Source organism: Scomber scombrus, chromosome 12, assembly GCF_963691925.1.
Source record: "Scomber scombrus chromosome 12, fScoSco1.1, whole genome shotgun sequence".
Taxonomy (NCBI): domain Eukaryota; kingdom Metazoa; phylum Chordata; class Actinopteri; order Scombriformes; family Scombridae; genus Scomber; species Scomber scombrus.
Genome location: NC_084981.1, coordinates 29540967 through 29563827, shown reverse-complemented (window position 1 = coordinate 29563827; position 22861 = coordinate 29540967). Strand labels below are relative to the sequence as shown.

General features: G+C 41.2%; 3 protein-coding genes across 3 annotated transcripts in view; 2 read left to right on the top strand and 1 right to left on the bottom strand.

The window, feature by feature from the left end:
- The window catches only part of LOC133991879 (bone morphogenetic protein receptor type-1A-like), a gene marked incomplete at its 3' end in the record, with an annotated part of 42960 nt that extends 22997 nt beyond the window's left edge, over positions 1–19963 (top strand). The window contains 3 exon segments of the mRNA XM_062430474.1: positions 6364–6654; positions 18728–18890; positions 19861–19963. Coding sequence (XP_062286458.1) covers positions 6588–6654; positions 18728–18890; positions 19861–19963 — 333 coding nt within the window.
- The window catches only part of LOC133991890 (uncharacterized), a 527851-nt gene that overhangs the window by 322631 nt on the left and 182359 nt on the right, over positions 1–22861 (bottom strand). The gene's annotated exons all lie outside the window — the stretch shown is intronic.
- The window catches only part of LOC133991866 (NACHT, LRR and PYD domains-containing protein 14-like), a 721507-nt gene that overhangs the window by 617818 nt on the left and 80828 nt on the right, over positions 1–22861 (top strand). The window lies entirely within an intron of this gene.

Sequence of the window (22861 nt, the reverse complement as noted above, 5' to 3'; positions counted from 1 at the left end):
GGAGAGAAAGAAAAATGAGAAGCAGCAGGGAAAGAGGAAGAGAAGGAGGAGGGAAAACTAGACGAGTGAGAGAGAAATGGAGAGAAATGGAGAACGAGGAGGAAGGAAAAGAAGTGGAGGGAAAAAACGTACTGATGTAGAAAACCCAGCAACAAGCTTCATGATAAAGATAATAATGACATTTAAAAATATGTTTCCAGACGTTTAATTAAAGTAAAGTAACAATAAACTACTTTTACTCCACTTCTTCTCTCACCAACAGGCTCCTTAAAATGTCTTAAAATGTCTGAACTGTAGAAGTTAAAGCATTACATTTAGATTTGAAGACATTTAAAAGACATTTGAAGACATTAAAATACATTTAAGAGACATTTAAAAGACATTTAAAAGACATTTTAAGACATTAAAAGACATTTGAAGACATTTAAAAGACATTTGAAGACAGGCGTCACTTTGATCTTCTGTCTGAAGCTTTATTGACCAAATGGATTAAATTAAACTAATCACAACTAAACCGTCTCAGTTCCTCCTCACAGTTAAACCCAGGTTAGTATTCTCCCCCAGTGTTCCCAGTCATCCCAGTCTCTCCCAGTTAATCCCAGTGATCCCAGTCTCTTCCTCATTACTGCGTGTGTTTGTAGAGCTGTGGAGCTGCGAGTCTCCGTCCAATCAGACCTCTGAGTCGTTTATTTAGTCTGCCGCCGTTCTTCCAGAGCAGGAAGTGGAGACGCATTAAGGCTTGATTATTGATGTCTGGCCCCTCACACTGCAGTCTGTGCTGAGAGGGGGGGAGGGGGGGGGGGGGGTAAAGATGGATTATTAGGGAGGGGGGGCTGGGGGGGTTAGAGATGGATTATTAATGCCTGTAGGAAGCTCCAGTGTCATTTTACAGTTAATTAAGCAAAGGTAGAGTTATTAAATCAGAGCTGCAGCAGAAACACGTTTACATTGGTTGGTTTGAGCTGCGGCAGGAATCTACTAATATATTATTATGTGTTATGTGTTGTGTTTTAAAATATATCATTAGTAACAGAAGAATGGCTGCAGATAACAAGTATTATCATCACTGATTCATCTGCTGTTACAATCAAATTACATCAAAATACAGGAAAACAACAAAACCCTTAAACTCAAAGTTACATTTATTTACAGTGATATTAACCAACCATCACTTTACACTGTCAGTTTATGTTTTGTTTTCAATTAATTCATCGATTAGTTGTCAGAAAACTGTGAAAAATGTTCCCAAAAGTCCAACCTGACGTCCTCAAATGTCTCATATGTATCAAAGATGTTCGGTTTACTGTCACAGAGGAAGAATTAATCAAATGAAATCGAGCCAAAGAAAACTTTTAAATGTCTTCTTTGTTTAATCTGTTGAACAGCCCAAAACTAAAATATAATCTATTAACAGTGATATAAAACAGAGAAGATCATCATGTTAGAGAAGCTGGAATAAAGCTGCATCTAATTATTATTTTCATTATCAAATATCATGTCAGAAAATGGTGAAAAATTACAAATACTTACTACTGTCTGTTTTTTAACTCGACCATTATGATACATATTGGGCTGCAACCAACCATTATTTTCCACTGTAAATTCATATATTCATTTGATCAATTAAACGGTCTTTTTGCCTTTAAAATGTCAGAAAATGGTAAAAAAGGTTCCTTAAAGTCCAAACTGACGTCGTCAAATGTCTCATTTTGTTTATTATCACCGAGGACGAAAAGAAAGCAGAAAATATTCACGTTTAAGAAACTGGAATCAGAGAAATTGGGGATTTTCTTCTTCAAAATAATCAACTTTTTAAAATAACTGGTGATTGATTTATACATAGGCAACTAATCAATTAGACTATTGATAGAAAATTTAACTTTCAGTCACGTTTGAAGCAAAAATGCCAAATATTTGATGGTTCCAGCTTCTTGAATGTGATGAATTAATGTTTTAGGCTCTTAGTCAAACAAAACAAGCTAATTTAAGACATAACTTCTTATCTATGCCTCTTTTTACTATTTTCTTCACAACATTTTCTTCAGGCTATGATAATAGTCAGCAGATTAATCAATAGTGAAAATGATTAATGTATGCAGCCTTAATACATAAAGCATTTAATCGATTACGTAGAAGTTAGTTTTTGACCCTGAAAGCTTCAGTTTGACAGAAAGTCTCTGCGGAGGTTCGATGCTGTTTTTGGCAGCAGAATGAAAACACAGCAGTTGTTGCAGAGAGTGAAGCTGTAACCTCTGCAGTGTTTCGTGCCAGGACTGCGGTCAGACAGCAGACTAATCTCACTGATAATGAAATCTGAGTATAACTTCCTTTATTAAAGTCTTGTGCAGCAGCAGCAGCCTGATATCGTCCTACATCATAGTTTTTATTACACCCAGGAGCACAGAGCCTCAGTAAAAGCTACTCTTAACCCTACTGGCTGCTTAGGTTACCATCCCACCAAATTTCCCAGCATCCCTGGAGCGGTGTGACCTCAAATTCCTTCCCCTGGGGGGGGCGGGGGGGGGGGGGGAGCTATGGCTCAGTGGTTCCCTATAAGGGCGGTTTATTCTGTACAGGTGGGACCAGCTAACAATACTGGCTTTCATTCCCGTCACGGTGAATGTTCCTCCTCCAAGACTCTGATGTCACGTCCAGCTACGCTACATTAACCGCTGTTAGCTGAGGAGGAGGGGGGGGGGGCTGAGTCAGGAGAGAGGTTTGAGTCCCACAGAAGACACAACACAACAGATCTGAACTGATATCAAGCAGCTGGTTCTATGAGTCAAACAAAGGGTCCGAGATAAATAAGTGTTGGTAAGATGATCAATTCATAAATCTTTTAAAACTAGTTTTAAAAGCAGCATCAGGTTTGTTACGACAGCAGGAGATGAATTTATACTGAAGCAGCAAGACATCATGGAGGTCCGTAGCAGCAAGACATCATGGACGTCTGAGTTACGCCCACTTCAATATATTAAAAAAAGATCAATGTGTAATTAAGGTTGAATGAAGCATTTTATTCCCATGTTTGTATATTCAGGCTCACATTAGGAAAAGTCCAAATAGAGGAAATGACTTTATGATGCTTTTACAGCTCTTAAATGAAAGGCTCAAACATCCACCTAACCTTTAATTAGTTATATTAATGCCAAAATGATTGGTCTATTGATTGATTAGTCCAACCAAATAAGGAAAAGCTGTCATCTTGGACTTTTAGAAACACTAACAGTAAATTATAAGCTGGGCCGTAGAAAACTGTGATGCACACTTTTGACTTCTTACAGATCAATCAGAAGATAAATTGATCGTGACTTCAGTCCCAAATTTATCGTACTAAGAGGGAAAATAATCATAGGTTGTAAAAACGTCCTATAAAGTGTTGCGGTGGTCTTCACTAGTTGCTTTTACTGTCAGTTTTCTACTTATTATCTATTTTAAATGTAAAAAATACAACATGCTTAAAAAAATATGAAAAGTTCAGTTTTATGTCGTTAAAAACAGCTCAGATTTTCAGAAAGGTATTTTTTACTACGGCTCTTCTTCTACGTAGTTATTTGACAGTTTATTAGTTTAACCTGCGAGGAACATTGTAGATTTATTAAATAATATCTGAGTAAAGAGACGCTGGTGTTAGAGGAGCTCTGTGTTACTTTCTGCTGGGGGAGAGGAAGACAGAAAGAGAAGGAGTTTGTTGTTAGACTGAGAAGCAGACCGAAGGATCCGAGACAAGTTTGAACATGACTTCACTGAGGAGGAGGAGTGAAGAGGAGGAGGAGGAGTGAAAGTTATCCGACACCTCCAGGCTTTAAAGTTTTTGGAGAATCCGTCTCTTCGTCTCTTACGTCTTTTATTTGTTTTGACTTTTCTTGATGTTATTTTCTATGTGAGTTCAAACAGACTGAATCATTTCGGATACCTCGCCCCTCCTCCTCTACCTCCTCATCCTTCACCTCCTACACCACCTCCTCTTCCTCACTCTTCCGCCTCCTCTTCCTCCACCTCCTCTTCCTCCTCCTCCATCACCTCCTACACCACCTCCTCTTCCTCACTCTTCTGCCTCCTCTTCCTCCACCTCCTCTTCCTCCTCCTCCTCTTCCTCCTCCTCTCTCCTGTTTTTAAAGTATTTCAGCAGCCAGACGTGACACCACGGAGCCTCCATATCACTCTGTGTGTTTGTGTGTGTTTTCAAAGGGAAGTGGATGTGTTGGGTTATTTAGGAAGGGTGTGTGTGTGTAAAAGGAGGAGGGTGGAGGAGGAGGGGGGAGAGGTGCAGCTTCCTGTCTTGGGGGCTAACAACAGACAGTCCTTCCTCCTGAACCTGCCCCGTCTTGCCTTCCCTCCGTCTGAATGTGTCTTTGTGTTTGTTATCTCACCGCCTGCTGCTGGAGCAAAGAGACACAAACAAACTGTGGAGGTGAAGATTCTTCCAGCGTCCGATGACATAAAAACATGTTCAGCTTCCTCCACTTAATAAAGGATCAATACACAAATCAATCAATCAATCAATTAAACTTTATTCCTGCAGAAGCTTTCATTCAGGTTCATGCCGTTCAAACAGCTTCACATTTTTATTTACATTATTGTTTATTTCTGGGGTCACATTAGGAAAAGTCCACCTAGCAGAAAGGTGTATCAGGTGTTTCTGCAGCTCTCAGCGTGAGGGTTAATCATTGCTTTAAAATATATTTATATCCAAAAAAACACAACTTAGTCTTTGCTTCTTTTTTATCTTTTTTACCTGAAGTAAAAATGCTGATTTGAAGCAGCAGAGCAGAAAGATGAGCAGCTGGATGCGAGTCTGAAAGCTTCTGCTCTGTAATCTAATAGCTGCTCTTCCTCATATTAATGTTGTTGCTGGGAAAACAGCTTTTTGCACAATATCCTCCTCCATTTATTGTGTGTGTGTGTTTGTGTGTGTGTGTGTGTGTGTGTGTGTGTGTGTGTGTTGCTTTTAACTATTCGTGGATTCATTTGAACACTGTTGGAAGTGAAAGATCGACCTAAAAAACGACTAATTACTTGTGTGTCTCTGAGTTTCTAATGCTGTACTTTTAGTCTGAATCTCTATACACACACACACACACACACACACACACACACGTAATAATGTAGGAGAGTTACTGGTCTTCACAAACTGGGAGAAAACTTGAGTGTAATACAAACCAGTTAACATGCACTCAACTCTCTAACTGGACTCTCTTTCCTCTCTCACAACAACTACACTACCCCTCATTCATAACAATAACACACACACACACACACACACACACACACACACACACACACACCAGCTCTGCCTGTACAGTGTGTGTGTGTGTGTGTGTGTGTCTTAGTTCTCGGCCTCCTCAGCCAAAGATGTGTGAAAAGTGGGTCACAGGTCGGACCTCTTTGTCCCCCCCGGGCAAATGAAAAGTGACAGACACCGGCCGGGCATCGGCCCCCCTCCTCGCCCCTCCGTCCCTCTCGGCGCCCGCTAATTGCGACATGCCGTTATTAGCGCTGCGCAGGGCCCAGCGCCTGTAATTGCAGAACATCCCTGGACAAATAATGTGGTAGTTAGTGGGACGGTCGGAGGCCAGCGCCGGGCTGGTGGGGGTCAGAGGTCAGAGGAGAGAACAGCTTCCTCTGTCACACAACCTTTTAAAGGACTAGTTCACAATTATTCATATCTGTGTTAAACCAGCAGTCAGGTTCCATATGAACAGAGAGTAATCATTCCTCCTGTTCATACTGAATATTAACAGAAGTGTTCAGTGATGGAGGAAGATGATCAGCTTCTATTGAGCTTCAGCAGTCTGAGTTAGTTTATCAATGATATCTGACACGTTTACTGAGTGGAGACTACATGGAGGAGGAGTACTATATGGAGTAGTAGTAGTACTACTTTATGGAGTAGTAGTAGTAGTACTTTATGTAGTAGTAGTACTTTATGTAGTACTACTTTATGTAGTAGTAGTACTTTATGTAGTACTACTTTATGTAGTAGTAGTACTTTATGTAGTAGTACTAGTAGTACTTTTAGTAGTATTTACAGTCTTTATAGCATCAGATTCCCTCTCAGTGTTTCCTGTTGAGCTGTGGTGTAACCATAGTAACACAAAGACTTTGCTACTAAAAACACTGTAACGTTGAAACATAGAAGATGAAGATTTGACTCATTCAGACGACTGAAGCTTCATATTAGCTTCAGATCAACTTTTAAATCCATGTTTCCACAGAAGGAGGACTGTGAGTTTAGTCTCTCTTTAGATGCAGGATTGTGTGTTGAAGTCGGTTTGTTCTGCAGACGTGAAGCTTTATGACTGAGTTCCACCTGCTGATGTTAAACTCATATTAAATTAAATCTTGTCTTTCTTCTTTCAGGGTTTTGGACCCAAAGAGCCAGTGAGACAGAAGAGGACCTGATATTGTGATATCACCCTCCGTCTCCTCCCTCCATCCCTCCTGCTCGTCCTCCAGCTGGAGCGCCTCCTTTGCTCCTCCACTGCTGCTGTGGACTGAAGAGTTTCACCGACGCACCGACCAGCTGACAGGAAGCTGCTGATCTAAACCCAGAGGAGCCGGTCCAGGTCGAGTCCTGCTGCAGGATGGCCGGTCTGTCGTTGTGTTTGGCTGTCATGGCCTCCGCTCTCCTGCTGACCCTCAGAGCTGACGGTAAGACATTTAACATCCACGTCACTGCTCCGCTCTTTCCATAGACTGTATATAAGAAATGGACGTAACATCCGTGACGTCACCCATTGGTTTGTGGACTGCTGCTCGGAGGCCAATAGTATCGGATCTGAGCAGCGCCATCTTGAACATTTCAGGTGCATGCTGGGAAAAATAAAAACACAGATTTTACTTATATGGGCATCAGGAGGAGCATGAGGCGCCCTCCTGAACCTGTGAACCAATCAACCTGTCAATCACCACGTAGCCACGCCCTAATGCATACCCTGCTTTATCGTCACATATAAAATCAGGGAGGCCAAAATGTCCCAAATGAACATCATACTGCATTGAAGAAGGCTTTAAACTAGCGATTGAGACCATAAACACATTTTGAAAACGTTTACTGAGGTTAGAAATCAAGTGAGAAGTTGGTGAATTCTCCATTGACTTGTATAGAGACGGAAGTCCTTTTGACACCAAAACGGTCGCCCCCTGGTGGCCTTTTGATAGAATGCAGTTTTAAGTTACTTCCGCGTTGGCCTCATTTCAGAGGACCAGAACTCCCCACCTGGCTCTTTCACACTGTTGGAGATAAAACCCTCCTTTACTGTCAGGACCCAAGTCTGCTGGGTTTCATAACGTCCATCTAACCTTTATTTATATTAGTGCCAATATGATTTCTATCAATTGATTCGTCCACTAAATAAGGAAAAAGTATCTGGGTCAGTGAGTTTAGTTATTGTGTCCATGTGGTTTAGTTTAAATTTAAAGGGTTAAAATGTGAAAATAAACGTATGAATAACTTGCACACTTTCTTTTTTTGTGGACCCAGCATCAAATTTCTGCTTTTAATCCATTTAGAGAGAATATATTAGAGGATTATGGCAAAAATGTCTAAGTGGTGTAACCATAAAAACTTTGTACCAAATAATTAAACTTGCTTAAAAACAGTAAATTGTCAATAAAACACCATATCAACTAGTTTAACATGATCTAACATTATAACTTTATATTAAATAAAGGTAATGGAATACAATTGTTCTAAATATTACATTTAATCTGGGGAAGCACGGAGATCAGGAACCTGACTGCTCTCTGTCTTTCTTTCCTCCTACTTTTAGTTATGTCTTTCTCTCTTCTTCCTCCAACGTCTTGTTCTTCCTCCTCTTTCTTTCTCTTCTTCCTCCTCTTTCTTTCTTTCTCTTCTTCCTCTTCTTCCTTTCTTTCTCTTCTTTCTTTCTTTCTCTTCTTCCTCCTCTTTCTTTTTCTGTTCTTCCTCTGCTTTCTTCTCCAATGTCTTGTTCTACCTCCTCTTCCTTCCTTTTTTTCCTCCTACTTTTAATTCTTTCTCCTCTTACTTTCTTTCTTTCTCCTCTTCCTTCCTTTCTTTCTCTTCTTCCTTCCTTTCTTTCCTCCTACTTCTTGTTCTTTCTTTCTTTCTCTTCTTTCTTTCTTTCCTCCTACTTTTAGTTATGTCTTTCTCTTTCTTTCTGCTTTCTTTCCTTCTCCTCCAACATCTTGTTCTTTCTTTCTTTCTCTCTAGGTGGATAAAATATGTAATATTTATCATTCTTTTGTGGTGACACCATTTGACATTTCCAGGATAAATATGTGAGTACGGGGAGGAGAGACTATCAGTGTTCTGCTGAGTTATTCATTAACTCTTTCAGTTTGTATTCAGATAGATAAGCAGCACTTCCAGACTGATACTAACATAGAAAGTCTCCTCAGTAATCAGCTGCTCCTCCCTGCACACACAGATCAGTATCAGGAGCCTTTTGTTCCAGCTGTGATTAAGTGTCAATTGGCTGATAATGAGGAGACTTTAGAAATTAACGCCTAACCTGAGGAGACGAAAAGAAAAGAAAACACACACAGATTCAGACTTTCAGAGCAGCGCAGCATCAATCCTGAGGTCTGACTGAGGCGTTCACTGACCGACCGTCATGTGTTCGGATGCTTTCGGCGTAAACTTGAAGATTTATTGTTTTCTGAACGACGCGCTGAATTGAATTCTTTGTTTTTGTAGAAGAGTCTCTGCAGCACGCGGAGCTCTGCAGCTTCTTCTCAAAAACTAGATTAAACAAATTAAACATTTTTAGAAAAGAAGTTACAGCTGATCTATCTGGATCCTCGTTTGTTGTTACCTCGGCAACAGCTTCTCCTCTTAGAGTCAGCGTGAAGAACATTATAACAGATTTATTGAAGAAATGACACTTTGACAATCTGAGATACTGATAATATAAGAAGAGACTCTCTCTCTCTGTCTCTGTCTCTCTCTCTCTGTCTCTCTCTCTCTCCCTGTCTCTCTCTCTCTCTCACTTCTGTCAGACTGCTGAATCATTTTCTCCCTCCATCGCTTTTACATTTTTCAGATTCAGTTTTTTTTTCTGCAGTAAAGTCATGAATTTATTTCCTCCTGCAGGTTAAACTGAGCTAACAGACACTTTTACTGCTGACTAACTATCATCAAATACACTGTTGGACAACCTCTTGTTTTTCTAATGTAATTTAAAGTATAAAATATCATCTTATAATCTTATATTAGGGACTTTTATCTAATGTAGGGGCGTCAAACTCATTTTAGTTCAAGTTTGATCTCATGTGGGCGGAACCAGTAAAACCGTTGCATAATAACTTATAAATAATATATAATATAACTTTACTATAATAAACTATCTATTCACAGAGCAGATGAACAGCCTGAGGAGTCTCATAGTGTTTAACAATAGATGAATCGTCCTAAACATGCACAACGTTTCTGCAGCCAGGTGTGTAAATATGGGGGTTACCGTGGTAACAGAATCTGATAATAATATATCTGTCCTTAAAATCTGAATTGCATTGAAAGTCAGCTACATCAAGTTAGACGTGCACGGGAGGATCGGAGGCCTTGACTGTGAATAACGAATGAAATTAAGTGAGAATATCGGCGCGTTTTATTGAAAAATCGACGGTACTTTTCTGTCATTTTCATACTTTGTATATTTAGGTTGAGACGGGAATCGAGTTCCCTCAAAGTTAACGGTCCATTGTGTTATTCTCACACAGACAGGAGACTGTGAGATGCTTTCAGATTAATTAATGAAGCTGTGGAGCTTTTTATCTTACCTATCAGTTGTGTTTCATATATTAATCAGCATGTAAATTCTTTGATAAACAGTGGAGATAATTAAACAGCTGCATTGTCACTGAAAACATCTGTAGGACACAAAGAATTGAATAGGGAGAATGTATTTAATATCAATAAAATCTTATCAATTCCCATCCCTTCCCACAGGCCTTATGTTTGATACCGTTTAAGGAATGTAAGGGTTTAAAGTTTTAAGTCATTGCAAACTGAATATCTACAAAACCAGTAACATAAAGCAGTCGTCATGGACTCAGAGAAACTGTGGTGGACATTTTTCAGTTTTCTTACGTTTCATTTTTTTTTTTAAATTTGAGTTGAATTCCCCTTTAAATGCTTCACATAGGACGGATTTTACTTTGTCCTGTTCTTACCTCATATTGCATTTTGTCGCTTTCCTCCAACTTCAGATATTCTCTTAGATATATATATTTGTAGACAGTTGTGTGCAGAAATGTCCTGCGTTATATGAGAGAAAGAAATACTGAACTCAGGTCCTGGTTATTGTAGTAAAAATACAGCTTTAGATATATAATAAAATAAAGAACATCTAGAGCTCAGAGGTAAAGATTCACAGACCAAGAGGCATCACAGCAGCTGGCATCTGATGGATATGATTAATGCTCAATGTGTTAGATGTGCAGGAATCAATTAAACAATATGTGATCCTCTCAATCCTGCATTGAAAGGCTCTGATTCTTAGACAACACACATCAACACTGAATCTGTAGAAAACAACATGCAAGTTAACTTTTTCTCTCTGTAGTTTATCTCGCTGTAATGCTCAGAGTGTAAAGTTCAGTTTCTGGGTGTGAAAATGTAAAAATAAATGTTGTTATACTGTGGGACAAAGAGTCAGAGAGATAAAGGTGGACGAGGTCTGAGTAACAACATGAGAAAGGTCAGCGACCGACCCTCCGAGCAGCCGAGCTCAGACGGCTGATAAAGGCTTCACTCTCATATCAGCGTCACACTAATCTGTGCAGGAAAAGGCAGAAACTCCTCCTGGACTCTTATCACAAGTATTTTTCCACTCCTTCACTCACACGTCTGTTGGTTCTGGCGTCACTTTCTTCTGTTTGATGTTTGGGAAAATAAATATAAAAAATCTTTAAAAGAAGCTTTAAACTGTTGAGAGAAAATGAGTTAGAGTGAGTTTTATTTTCCCATGACGGCCTGAACGCAGCGTCAAAGTTTTAATGTCCTGAGAAATGTTCAGATGACAACAGGAGATAAATTCAGCTCCGTAGCAGCAAGACATCATGGAGGTCCGTAGCAGCAAGACATCATGGACGTCCGAGTTACAGCCAGTTCAAAATAGTCAATATATTAAAAAAAATCAATAAGAGAAAACTGCATCAATGTGTTATTAAGATTTTATTGTTTTAATAATTGTTTTATTAATGGATGAATACAGAAAAAGACCTTAAACATCTAAAAAATAGTTTTACCTTTAATAGTCAGTATGAACAAGAGGAACATGGGTCAGTAATAATAAGTGTTGGTAAGATGATTAATTCATAAATCAGTTAAACTAGATTTAAAAGCAGCATCAGGTTTGTTAAAATGTACATTTAGTATTTTTGTTGGTTTTATATCATTTGAAATGACATTTGCACCATTTTTTACCAAAAGTAAGACTGAATGCTCCTGAAAATGTCAAATGGTGTAACCACAAAAGAATGATACATATTACATATTTTATCCAGCTAGAGAGAAAGACAGAGAGCTGTCAGGTTCCTGATCTCCATGGTAACCCAGAGTAAATGTAATATGTAGAACAATTGTATTCCATTACCTTTATTTAATATAAAAGTTATAATGTAAGATCATGCCAAACTAGTTGATATGGTGTTTTATTGTCAATTTACTGTTTTTAAGCAAGTTGAATTATTTGGTACAAAGTTTTTATGGTTACACCACTTAGACATTTTTGCCATAATCCTCTAATATATTCTCTCTAAATGGATTAAAAGCAGAAATGTGATGCTGGGTCCACAAAAAAAGAATGTGTGCAAGTTATTCATACGTTTATTTTCACATTTTAACCTTTTAAATTTAAACTAAACCACATGGACACTAATATAAACGTCACTGACCCTTATATAAATATATAATCAATGTTTTAGCTTTCTGTGGTTTTTCTCATATTTTGCTCCACAGGTGAAACTTTAATTTCCTTTCTGGCTTAAAAATAGATACTAATATAAATATCATCAGGTTATAAATCATTGCTTAAAGACATTTTGTTGGTTTAAGTGTAAAAATCTCAGCAAAAATCAGGATTTAAGCTCCTGGTTTTAAAGCTCTTTGATGTGACGGCTCAGTCCGAGTTTCACTATCACAGACTTTCTCCCTCTCTCTTCTCTCTCGGCCGCTCCTCCTGCAGGAAGCTGTTGAGCTGATTGTTGCCGCTCTCACTTCCTCTCTGCACATGAACCATTTCCTGTATGGCGCTGAACGAGCTGTCAGCGGTGCTAAACGTTCCAAACATTCATTGTTCTCCGGAAATCTCCCTCCGTCCCTCTGGAGACACACACTCACCGTTTCTGTTTATTTCTCTTCTGTCACAGTCGGAGCGGACGCAAAGCCGCTGAGCCGCTCACAGTCCATTTCACACCAAGTCTAAATGTTTATACCGGCGTTTTATTATCTCCTCCAATCAGCTTCGAGTGTTAAAAATTAAACTTTGATGCATGACGACGATGAAATAAATCAAAAAGTGTAAATCTGAGCTAATTACGAGAGGTCAAATAAACCCGCGGTAGATAAAGAGCGGAGAGAAGGTGTCACACTTTTAACGAGCATCGGCCCTGTTAATTACTTGTATCGCAGTCGCCACGGCAACCATCTGTGGCAGGAAGCTGTTGGCGGACAGGAGGCGCTGCGTTAATAAGAAACGGTTTCAGTTGTTGAAAGTAGAAACAGGAGAGGAAGTGATGGGCTGAACTTTAGACTTTAAATATAAATATAACTGCAACCAAAGATGGTTTTCATTATTAATTACTCTTTCAGGGTTTTTCTTGACTAATTGATTCGTTGTTTGGTCCTTTAAAATGTTAAAAAACATCCAAAATGACGTCTTTAAATGTCAACACAAAAATATCGTGTTTATTGTCAAGGAGGACTAAAAAAAAAAAACATTTCTTCTTTAAAAATCTAAATTGTTGGCAATTAATCGTTGGTCTAATTTCAAAGATTAAATGTTTCTGCACAGAAATGAAATGAACAAAGTGCATCAGGAACGATTTTTACTTAGTTTTGACAAAATTTAGGTGTCTTCTCTCTCTAGATAGTGCTTTATTGTCCTGTTGGGTTATTTTCTTGATTAATTTATGAGTTATTTTGTCCGGAAATGTCCAAAATGACGTCCTCATTTTATCCACAACACACAAATATCCAGTTTACTGTCACAAAGGACTAAAGAATTACAGAAAATATTCACATTTCTTCTTTAAAAAATGAAACTAAATAATGATTAAGCTGGAAGTGAACTAGTCTGCTGCTGCTAATACTACACCCACCACTACTGCTATTACTCACTGCTGACTGACAGGTTACCATGGCAACGCTGGTTAACAACCACTGTTAATTCTCCTCGCCTAAAACAGGAGATACGACTCTGTTACTTTTCATGCAAAACATGATTATTTAATGTTTGCTGATGACTGAAAAAGTTTCTCCAGGATTGTTTCATGTTGGGGTTTTTTTCTCTCTGTGATTTGTTCTCAAAATAATAAGAAAACAAACCAAAATGTGCAAAAACTCTCATCTGAGGTGTGTATTAACTTACTCCTCATACTTTTTCAATCTTAAATGATGACATCACCCTGTGCAGGTGGGCTTAAATAAACATTTTAACCTATAAAACCTCCATACATCTTTCAACATCCTCTCTTGTGCTCCTACCCCTTAAAAACTGACTTCTTATTGGTTTTACACTTGCAAATGATCCCTCTGTGCATGTTTCCAGCCCAACATCCTGTTTAAAAAGGAAATGTATAAAATCAAGACCAAGAAATCAACTCAGAGACTTTTTAGTTTAGTTTTATTTATGAACTCTTAATATCAGTGGAGTGAACGTTGCTGCCCCCTAGTGGTCATAGAGTCACATTTCTACTGAGGTGGTCTGTTATCAGTGAGAGCAGCTCTAATAAAAGCTGCCGTCTTAAATCACTGATAACATTTAGATATACATTTAACGGTTATGTCTCTCACCTCTCGTGTCTTTATTAAATTAAAGGATTTAATTTATGATAATTTCTCTTTTATGGTTTCAGTTTTATCTCAGAACCAACGAGCTGCTGCAGAGAACGAGTTTAATGTCTGCTGGACTTTAATTGCTTTTATTAGATTAATATGTAAGAAGCAAAGTACTACTACTACAAAAAGTACTACTACTACTACACAAAGTATTACTACTACTACAAAAAGTACTACTACTACTACTACTACACAAAGTACTACTACTACACAAAGTATTACTACTACTACAAAAAGTACTATTACTACTACACAAAGTATTACTACTACTACAAAAAGTACTACTACTACTACTACAAAAAGTACTACAAAAAGTACTACTACTACACAAAGTACTACTTCAAAAAGTACTACTACAAAAAGTACTACTACTACTACAAAAAGTACTACTACTACTACACAAAGTACTACTTCAAAAAGTACTACTACTACACACAAGTACTACAAAAAATACTACTACTACTACAAAGTACTACTACTACTACAAAAAGTACTACAAAAAGTACTACTACAAAAACTACTACTACTACTACAAAAAGTACTACAAAAAGTACTACTACAAAAACTACTACTACTACTTCAAAAAGTACTACTACTACAAAAACTATAAATACTACTACTTTTAGATGAATATGTAACTCATAATAATAATAATAATAATAATTGTTGTGTGGATGTGGAAGCGGTCCAGGGGTCACAGGTCAGGAGGAGTCCCAGGTCAGGAGGAGTCTCAGGTCAGGAGGAGTCACAGGTCAGGAGGAGTAACAGGTCAGGAGGAGTCTCAGGTCAGGAGGAGTCACAGGTCAGGAGGAGTCACAGGTCAGGGGGAGTCACAGGTCAGGAGGAGTCACAGGTCAGGAGGAGTCTCAGGTCAGGAGGAGTCACAGGTCAGGAGGAGTCACAGGTCAGGAGGAGTCACAGGTCAGGAGGAGTCTCAGGTCAGGAGGAGTCTCAGGTCAGGAGGAGTCACAGGTCAGGAGGAGTCTCAGGTCAGGAGGAGTCTCAGGTCAGGAGGAGTCACAGGTCAGGAGGAGTCACAGGTCAGGGGGAGTCACAGGTCAGGAGGAGTCACAGGTCAGGAGGAGTCACAGGTCAGGGGGAGTCACAGGTCAGGAGGAGTCACAGGTCAGGGGGAGTCACAGGTCAGGAGGAGTCACAGGTCAGGAGGAGTCACAGGTCAGGAGGAGTCCCAGGTCAGGAGGAGTCCCAGGTCAGGAGGAATCACAGGTCAGGAGGAGTCACAGGTCAGGAGGAGTCACAGGTCAGGAGGAGTCTCAGGTCAGGAGGAGTCACAGGTCAGGAGGAGTCACAGGTCAGGAGGAGTCCCAGGTCAGGAGGAGTCTCAGGTCAGGAGGAGTCACAGGTCAGGAGGAGTAGTTCAGGTCAGGAGGAGTCACAGGTCAGGAGGAGTCACAGGTCAGGAGGAGTCTCAGGTCAGGAGGAGTCACAGGTCAGGAGGACTCTCAGGTCAGGAGGAGTCACAGGTCAGGAGGAGTCACAGGTCAGGAGGAGTCACAGATCAGGAGGAGTCACAGGTCAGGAGGAGTCACAGGTCAGGAGGAGTCACAGGTCAGGAGGAGTCACAGGTCAGGAGGAGTCTCAGGTCAGGAGGAGTCACAGGTCAGGAGGAGTCTCAGGTCAGGAGGAGTCACAGGTCAGGAGGAGTCTCAGGTCAGGAGGAGTAGTTCAGGTCAGGAGGAGTCACAGGTCAGGAGGAGTCTCAGGTCAGGAGGAGTCAGAGGTCAGGAGGAGTCAGAGGTCAGGAGGAGTCAGAGGTCAGGAGGAGTCAGAGGTCAGGAGGAGTCAGAGGTCAGGAGGAGTAATTCAGAGTCTCTCTCCCACTGTAACGTCACACTGTGTTTACACATCAGTTGTTTGTTTAACCGAGCGTGTCGGAGCAGACGGGTGGAGTTTATCACCTCGGGGCAGATCGCTGTAGAGTCTGGTACATTTCCAGCCACAGAGGAGAAGATAACAGTCACTTTGAAATGCTGTTGGTCCCTCCTCCCTCCTTCCTCTCTCTCTCTCTCTCTCTCTCTCTCTCTCTCTCTCTCTCTCTCTCTCTCTCTCTCTCTCTCTCTCTCTCTCTCTCTCTCTCTCTCTCTTTCTCTCTCTCACCTCCTCCGCTGTGCTTTAACCCTCCTGTTGTCCTCGAGTCAAGGAAGGAAGGGAGGGAGGATTGAAGGAGGAAGGAGGGAAGGAAGGTAGGAGGGAGGGAGAAAGGAAAAGAGGAAGGAAGGAAAGAAGGAAGGTGGGGGGAGGAAAGAAAGAGAGAAGGAGGGAGGGGGGAAAGAAGGGAGGAAGGAAGGAAGGAGGTAGGAAAGGAAAGAAGGAGGGAGGGAGGAAGGAAGGACAGAAGGAAGGAAGGAAGGAAGGGAGGAATAGTCAAAACAGACAGGAGGACGACACGAAGGTTAATAGCAGCAGCTCTCTAGCTTGCTTTTTAACAGCAGCACTTTCCTGTACTACTACATAAAGTACTACTACTACATAAAGTACTACTACTGTAACTACTACCAGAGAAACTCCTCCATGTCTTCTCCCACTGAATGTGTCAGATACCTGGGTTAAGGTTGGGGGAACAAGAAGGATTCTGATTGACAGTCAGTGTTTTCATGGTTATGACTCCTCAAACCATCAGAGTTAGAACATTTAAATGATATATTAATAGTTTCAGGCCTCCAGACTCACTTTAACTGAAGGGTTAGTGGCGAGCTGCCACACTGACGAGTGGAGAAGACTAATCACTGCTGAGCTTCACACACTCTGAGCGACTCCCTCCTGGTTTCTCCAACATGAAACTTAAACGTCTGTATTCTCAGGTCTCAGTCTGCAGCTCTGAGTTATAATAATATAAACTTCATCTCTACTTTAAATGAAGGATTCAGACGTTCATATCAGCTGACTGCAGGTCAGAGTGTTAGACAGCTGATCCTCCTCTTCCTCCTGCTATCCTCCTCCTCTCTTACTCTTTCTCCTCCTCCCCTCCTCTCCTTCTTTCCTCCTCTCCTCCTCCCTCCTCCTTTCCTCTCCTCTGTTCCTTCTCTCCTCTCCTCCTTTCCTCTCCTCTCCTCCTCTACTTCTCTCCTCTTCTCCTCTCTCCTCTCCTCTCCTTTCCTCTCCTCCTCTTCTCTCCTTCTCTCCTCTCCTTCTTTCCTCTCCTCCTCTCCTCCTCCTCTCCTCCTATCCTCTCCTCCTCTTCTCTCCTCCTCTCCTCCTCTTCTCTCCTTCTCTCCTCCTGCTCTCCTCCCCTCCTCTCCTCTTGCTCTCCTCCCCTCCTCTCCTCCTCCTCTTTTCTCCTCCTCCTCTCCTCTCTTTTCCTCTCTCCTCTCCTCTCCTCTCCTCCTTTCCTCTCCTCTCTTCTCCTCCTCCTCTTCGCTGTTTCTTTAAGAGCACATGGAAACAGTGTGATTACCCAGAATGCTCTCTGCCAGACCTCAGTCTATTAAGCCCACATGTGTATGGAGACGCTCAGACGGAGCTGCCATTTCCCTCCTCTGCTCCTCCTCCTCCCTCTTCTGCTCCTCCTCCTCCCTCCTCTGCTCCTCCTCCTCTCTCCTCTGCTCCTCCTCTCCTCCTCCTCTTTCTTTCCACCCCCCTACCTTCCCAATTCCTTCTTTCCTCTGTCCTTCCTTCTTCCCTTCCTTGCTCCTTTCTTTCCTTCCTTCTTCCTTTCCTTCCTTCTTCCTCCCTTCTTCCCTCCTTTCCTTCCTTCTTCCTCCCTTCTTCCCTCCTTTCCTCCCTTCCTCCCTCCCTTCCTTCCATGACTCGAGGACAACAGGAGGGTTAATAAACAGCAGTTAAACTTTAAAATGATCAATATTTACACGTCTGCTTACAATGAATCAGCTGATCAGAGCGACATCAGTGTATGTGTGTGTGTGAGTGTGTGTGCGCCTGTGTTTTGTAGTGACTGTTGCCGTGGCGACCAGGCGGCTCAAAGTGTAGGTGTGCAGGTAGTTTCATGTCCAGACACGACGGCGAGCCGAGAGAGAAAAGAAGAAAACAAAAAGTTTAAAGTTTGTTTCAACAACTAGTCGACAGCTCAGAGTTTTATATCAAATATTAAAGAAATTTACACAAGAAACATGATTTAATATTTAAAAGAAGTTAAATAGAAGATAAAATAAAGAAAGATTGAGATTAAAAAGCTACAGCTGACTCAGAAGTTTGTTTACATTTTCACTGAATGATAAAAAGTGTTTAAAACAGATGATTTAATGTCCTAAAAACATGTTGAGATCATCTTTAAATACTGTGTAAAGCTACTGAGCTTTAATCATTAGTCAATTAATCAATTAGCTGTTAACTATTAAATTAATCACCAATTATTTTGATAGTTAAGTAATTACTTTGAGTCTTTTTTTAAGGGAAGAAACAACCAAAAATTCTGTGATTCAGCTTCTTAAATGTGAAGATTTCTGTCTGATTTTAGTCTCACTGACAGTAAACTGAATATTTTACATTTAAGGACAAAATAACTGAAATATTAATTATAGTGAATCATAAAAAACTGAATGTAGAAAGTGTTTTCAGAGGAAAGGAGAGGAGAGAAAGAAGGAGAACAGCAGGAAAGGAGGATGGAGCGATTAAGCCTCTCTGACTGTATCAATAATGAAGCTATAGATTATAGATTATTGATCAGCCTCTCTAACTCTCTCTCTGTGTTTGTGTGTCCAGCTGCAGGTCAGAATCCAGACCACGTCCTGCAGGGGACCGGGGTGAAACCTGAGGCTCGGCGGCCCGGAGAGGACTCCACCATCGCTCCCGAGGACGCTGCTCGCTTCCTCAGCTGCTACTGTTCAGGACACTGTCCGGAGGACGCCACCAACAACACCTGCCAGTGAGGAGGGGGGGGGATAGGAGGACCTACTTTACACATTATAAATACAGCTTTGTAGATAAACTTTGGTACAACATCACGTAGAAATGTAGTTGCTGTACGAACATAGAGAAAAAAAGGGAGGAAGAATGTCATCCTTTTACATTTTCTATCAATTTACCTTCACCAAAACAAAACACACACACAGAGAGCTCAGAACTAGAGGCTCCTCTTATCTTATCTTATGATGATCTGCACTAACTAGAGTTGGTTGCTTCCAGTATACGTAGATTATAAGAAGTATTCATGTTAACTGAAAAGTAGACGAATAAAAAGATGTTCTTATTTGGGATCTACGTTCATCCCAGTGGATCCATCAGCTGTTAAATCTGGAAGCTGGAAGGGAGGGAGGAAGAAGGAAGGAAAGAAAGGAGGAAGGAAGGAAGGAAAGAAAGGATGAAGGGAGGGAGGAAGAAGGAAAGAAAGGATGAAGGAAGGGAGGAAGAAGGAAGGAAAGGATGAAGGGAGGGAGGAAGAAGGAAGGAAAGGATGAAGGAAGGGAGGAAGAAGGAAGGAAAGGATGAAGGAAGGGAGGAAGAAGGAAGGAAAGGATGAAGGGAGGGAGGAAGAAGGAAGGAAAGGATGAAGGAAGGAAGGAAGAAGGAAGGAAAGGATGAAGGAAGGAAGAAGGAAAGAAAGGATGAAGGAAGAAGGAAGGAAAGGATGAAGGAAGGAAGGAAGGAAAGGATGAAGGAAGGAAGGAGGGATGGAAGTAGGGAAGGAAGGGAGGAAGGTAGGGGGGAGGAAAGAAAGGAGGGAGGGAGGAAGGAAGGAGGGAAGAAAAGAAGGAGGGAGAGCGGAAGGAAGGACAGAAGGAAGGAAGAAGGAACAGTCAAAACCGGGATTTATTTGACCCGGGAGGACGACAGGAAGGTTAATGAAGGGTCAAAAACATGATTTTTAGTTTAACTTCCTTGTTCTGAACTTTCAGGACTAACGGTCAGTGTTTCGCCATCATCGAGGAGGATGAACACGGAGAAGCCCTCCTCACCTCCGGCTGCATGAAGTACGAAGGCTCACATTTCCAGTGCAAGGTACACACACACACACACACACACACACACACACACACACACACACACACACACTGTAACACACATATACACACACAGTCTCAGTTTAACCTTGCAGTGGTTAATAAAGCGCTGAGTCAGTCAGAGTCGAGTCTGACTAATAAAAAGTAAAGAAATGAAACTAAATGATCAAATAATACAAAACAATAACCAGCAAACAGAAATTAAACATGTTTAAATTCAGCTTCAATCGACCTTCAGTCTCCTGCTCCTTTAATAAAGCGTCTCCTGCTCCTTTAATAAAGCGTCTCCTGCTCCTTTAATAAAGAGTCTCCTGCTCCTTTAATAAAGAGTCTCCTGCTCCTTTAATAAAGCGTCTCCTGCTCCTTTAATAAAGCGTCTCCTGCTCCTTTAATAAAGCGTCTCCTGCTCCTTTAATAAAGCGTCTCCTGCTCCTTTAATAAAGAGTCTCCTGCTCCTTTAACAAAGCGTCTCCTGCTCATTTAACAAAGCGTCTCCTGCTCCTTTAACAAAGCGTCTCCTGCTCCTTTAACAAAGCGTCTCCTGCTCCTTTAATAAAGAGTCTCCTGCTCCTTTAATAAAGCGTCTCCTGCTCCTTTAACAAAGCGTCTCCTGCTCCTTTAATAAAGCGTCTCCTGCTCCTTTAATAAAGAGTCTCCTGCTCCTTTAATAAAGCGTCTCCTGCTCCTTTAACAAAGCGTCTCCTGCTCCTTTAATAAAGCGTCTCCTGCTCCTTTAACAAAGCGTCTCCTGCTCCTTTAACAAAGCGTCTCCTGCTCCTTTAATAAAGCGTCTCCTGCTCCTTTAACAAAGCGTCTCCTGCTCCTTTAATAAAGCGTCTCCTGCTCCTTTAACAAAGCGTCTCCTGCTCCTTTAATAAAGCGTCTCCTGCTCCTTTAATAAAGCGTCTCCTGCTCCTTTAATAAAGCGTCTCCTGCTCCTTTAATAAAGCGTCTCCTGCTCCTTTAACAAAGCGTCTCCTGCTCCTTTAACAAAGCGTCTCCTGCTCCTTTAACAAAGCGCCTCCTGCTCCTTTAACAAAGCGTCTCCTGCTCCTTTAACAAAGAGTCTCCTGCTCCTTTAATAAAGCGTCTCCTGCTCCTTTAACAAAGCGTCTCCTGCTCCTTTAACAAAGCGTCTCCTGCTCCTTTAACAAAGCGTCTCCTGCTCCTTTAATAAAGCGCCTCCTGCTCCTTTAACAAAGCGTCTCCTGCTCCTTTAATAAAGCGTCTCCTGCTCCTTTAATAAAGAGTCTCCTGCTCCTTTAATAAAGAGTCTCCTGCTCCTTTAACAAAGCGTCTCCTGCTCCTTTAATAAAGCGTCTCCTGCTCCTTTAATAAAGCGTCTCCTGCTCCTTTAACAAAGCGTCTCCTGCTCCTTTAATAATGCGTCTCCTGCTCCTTTAATAAAGAGTCTCCTGCTCCTTTAACAAAGCGTCTCCTGCTCCTTTAACAAAGCGTCTCCTGCTCCTTTAATAAAGCGTCTCCTGCTCCTTTAACAAAGAGTCTCCTGCTCCTTTAACAAAGCGTCTCCTGCTCCTTTAATAAAGCGTCTCCTGCTCCTTTAATAAAGAGTCTCCTGCTCCTTTAATAAAGAGTCTCCTGCTCCTTTAATAAAGCGTCTCCTGCTCCTTTAACAAAGAGTCTCCTGCTCCTTTAATAAAGCGTCTCCTGCTCCTTTAATAAAGCGTCTCCTGCTCCTTTAATAAAGAGTCTCCTGCTCCTTTAATAAAGCGTCTCCTGCTCCTTTAACAAAGAGTCTCCTGCTCCTTTAATAAAGAGTCTCCTGCTCCTTTAATAAAGCGTCTCCTGCTCCTTTAATAAAGAGTCTCCTGCTCCTTTAATAAAGAGTCTCCTGCTCCTTTAATAAAGAGTCTCCTGCTCCTTTAATAAAGAGTATCCTGCTCCTTTAATAAAGAGTCTCCTGCTCCTTTAATAAAGCGTCTCCTGCTCCTTTAATAAAGAGTCTCCTGCTCCTTTAATAAAGCGTCTCCTGCTCCTTTAACAAAGCGTCTCCTGCTCCTTTAACAAAGCGTCTCCTGCTCCTTTAACAAAGCGTCTCCTGCTCCTTTAACAAAGCGTCTCCTGCTCCTTTAATAAAGCGTCTCCTGCTCCTTTAACAAAGAGTCTCCTGCTCCTTTAACAAAGAGTCTCCTGCTCCTTTAATAAAGCGTCTCCTGCTCCTTTAATAAAGAGTCTCCTGCTCCTTTAACAAAGCGTCTCCTGCTCCTTTAACAAAGCGTCTCCTGCTCCTTTAATAAAGAGTCTCCTGCTCCTTTAATAAAGCGTCTCCTGCTCCTTTAATAAAGAGTCTCCTGCTCCTTTAATAAAGCGTCTCCTGCTCCTTTAATAAAGCGTCTCCTGCTCCTTTAATAAAGCGTCTCCTGCTCCTTTAATAAAGCGTCTCCTGCTCCTTTAATAAAGCGTCTCCTGCTCCTTTAATAAAGAGTCTCCTGCTCCTTTAATAAAGCGTCTCCTGCTCCTTTAATAAAGCGTCTCCTGCTCCTTTAATAAAGCGTCTCCTGCTCCTTTAATAAAGCGTCTCCTGCTCCTTTAATAAAGAGTCTCCTGCTCCTTTAATAAAGCGTCTCCTGCTCCTTTAATAAAGAGTCTCTGCTCCTTTAATAAGCGTCTCCTGCTCCTTTAACAAAGCGTCTCCTGCTCCTTTAACAAAGCGTCTCCTGCTCCTTTAATAAAGCGTCTCCTGCTCCTTTAATAAAGCCTCTCCTGCTCCTTTGATAAAGCGTCTCCTGCTCCTTAAATTAAGCGTCTCCTGCTCCTTTAATAAAGCGTCTCCTGCTCCTGCTCCTTTAACAAAGCGTCTCCTGCTCCTTTAATAAAGAGTCTCCTGCTCCTTTAATAAAGAGTCTCCTGCTCCTTTAATAAAGCGTCTCCTGCT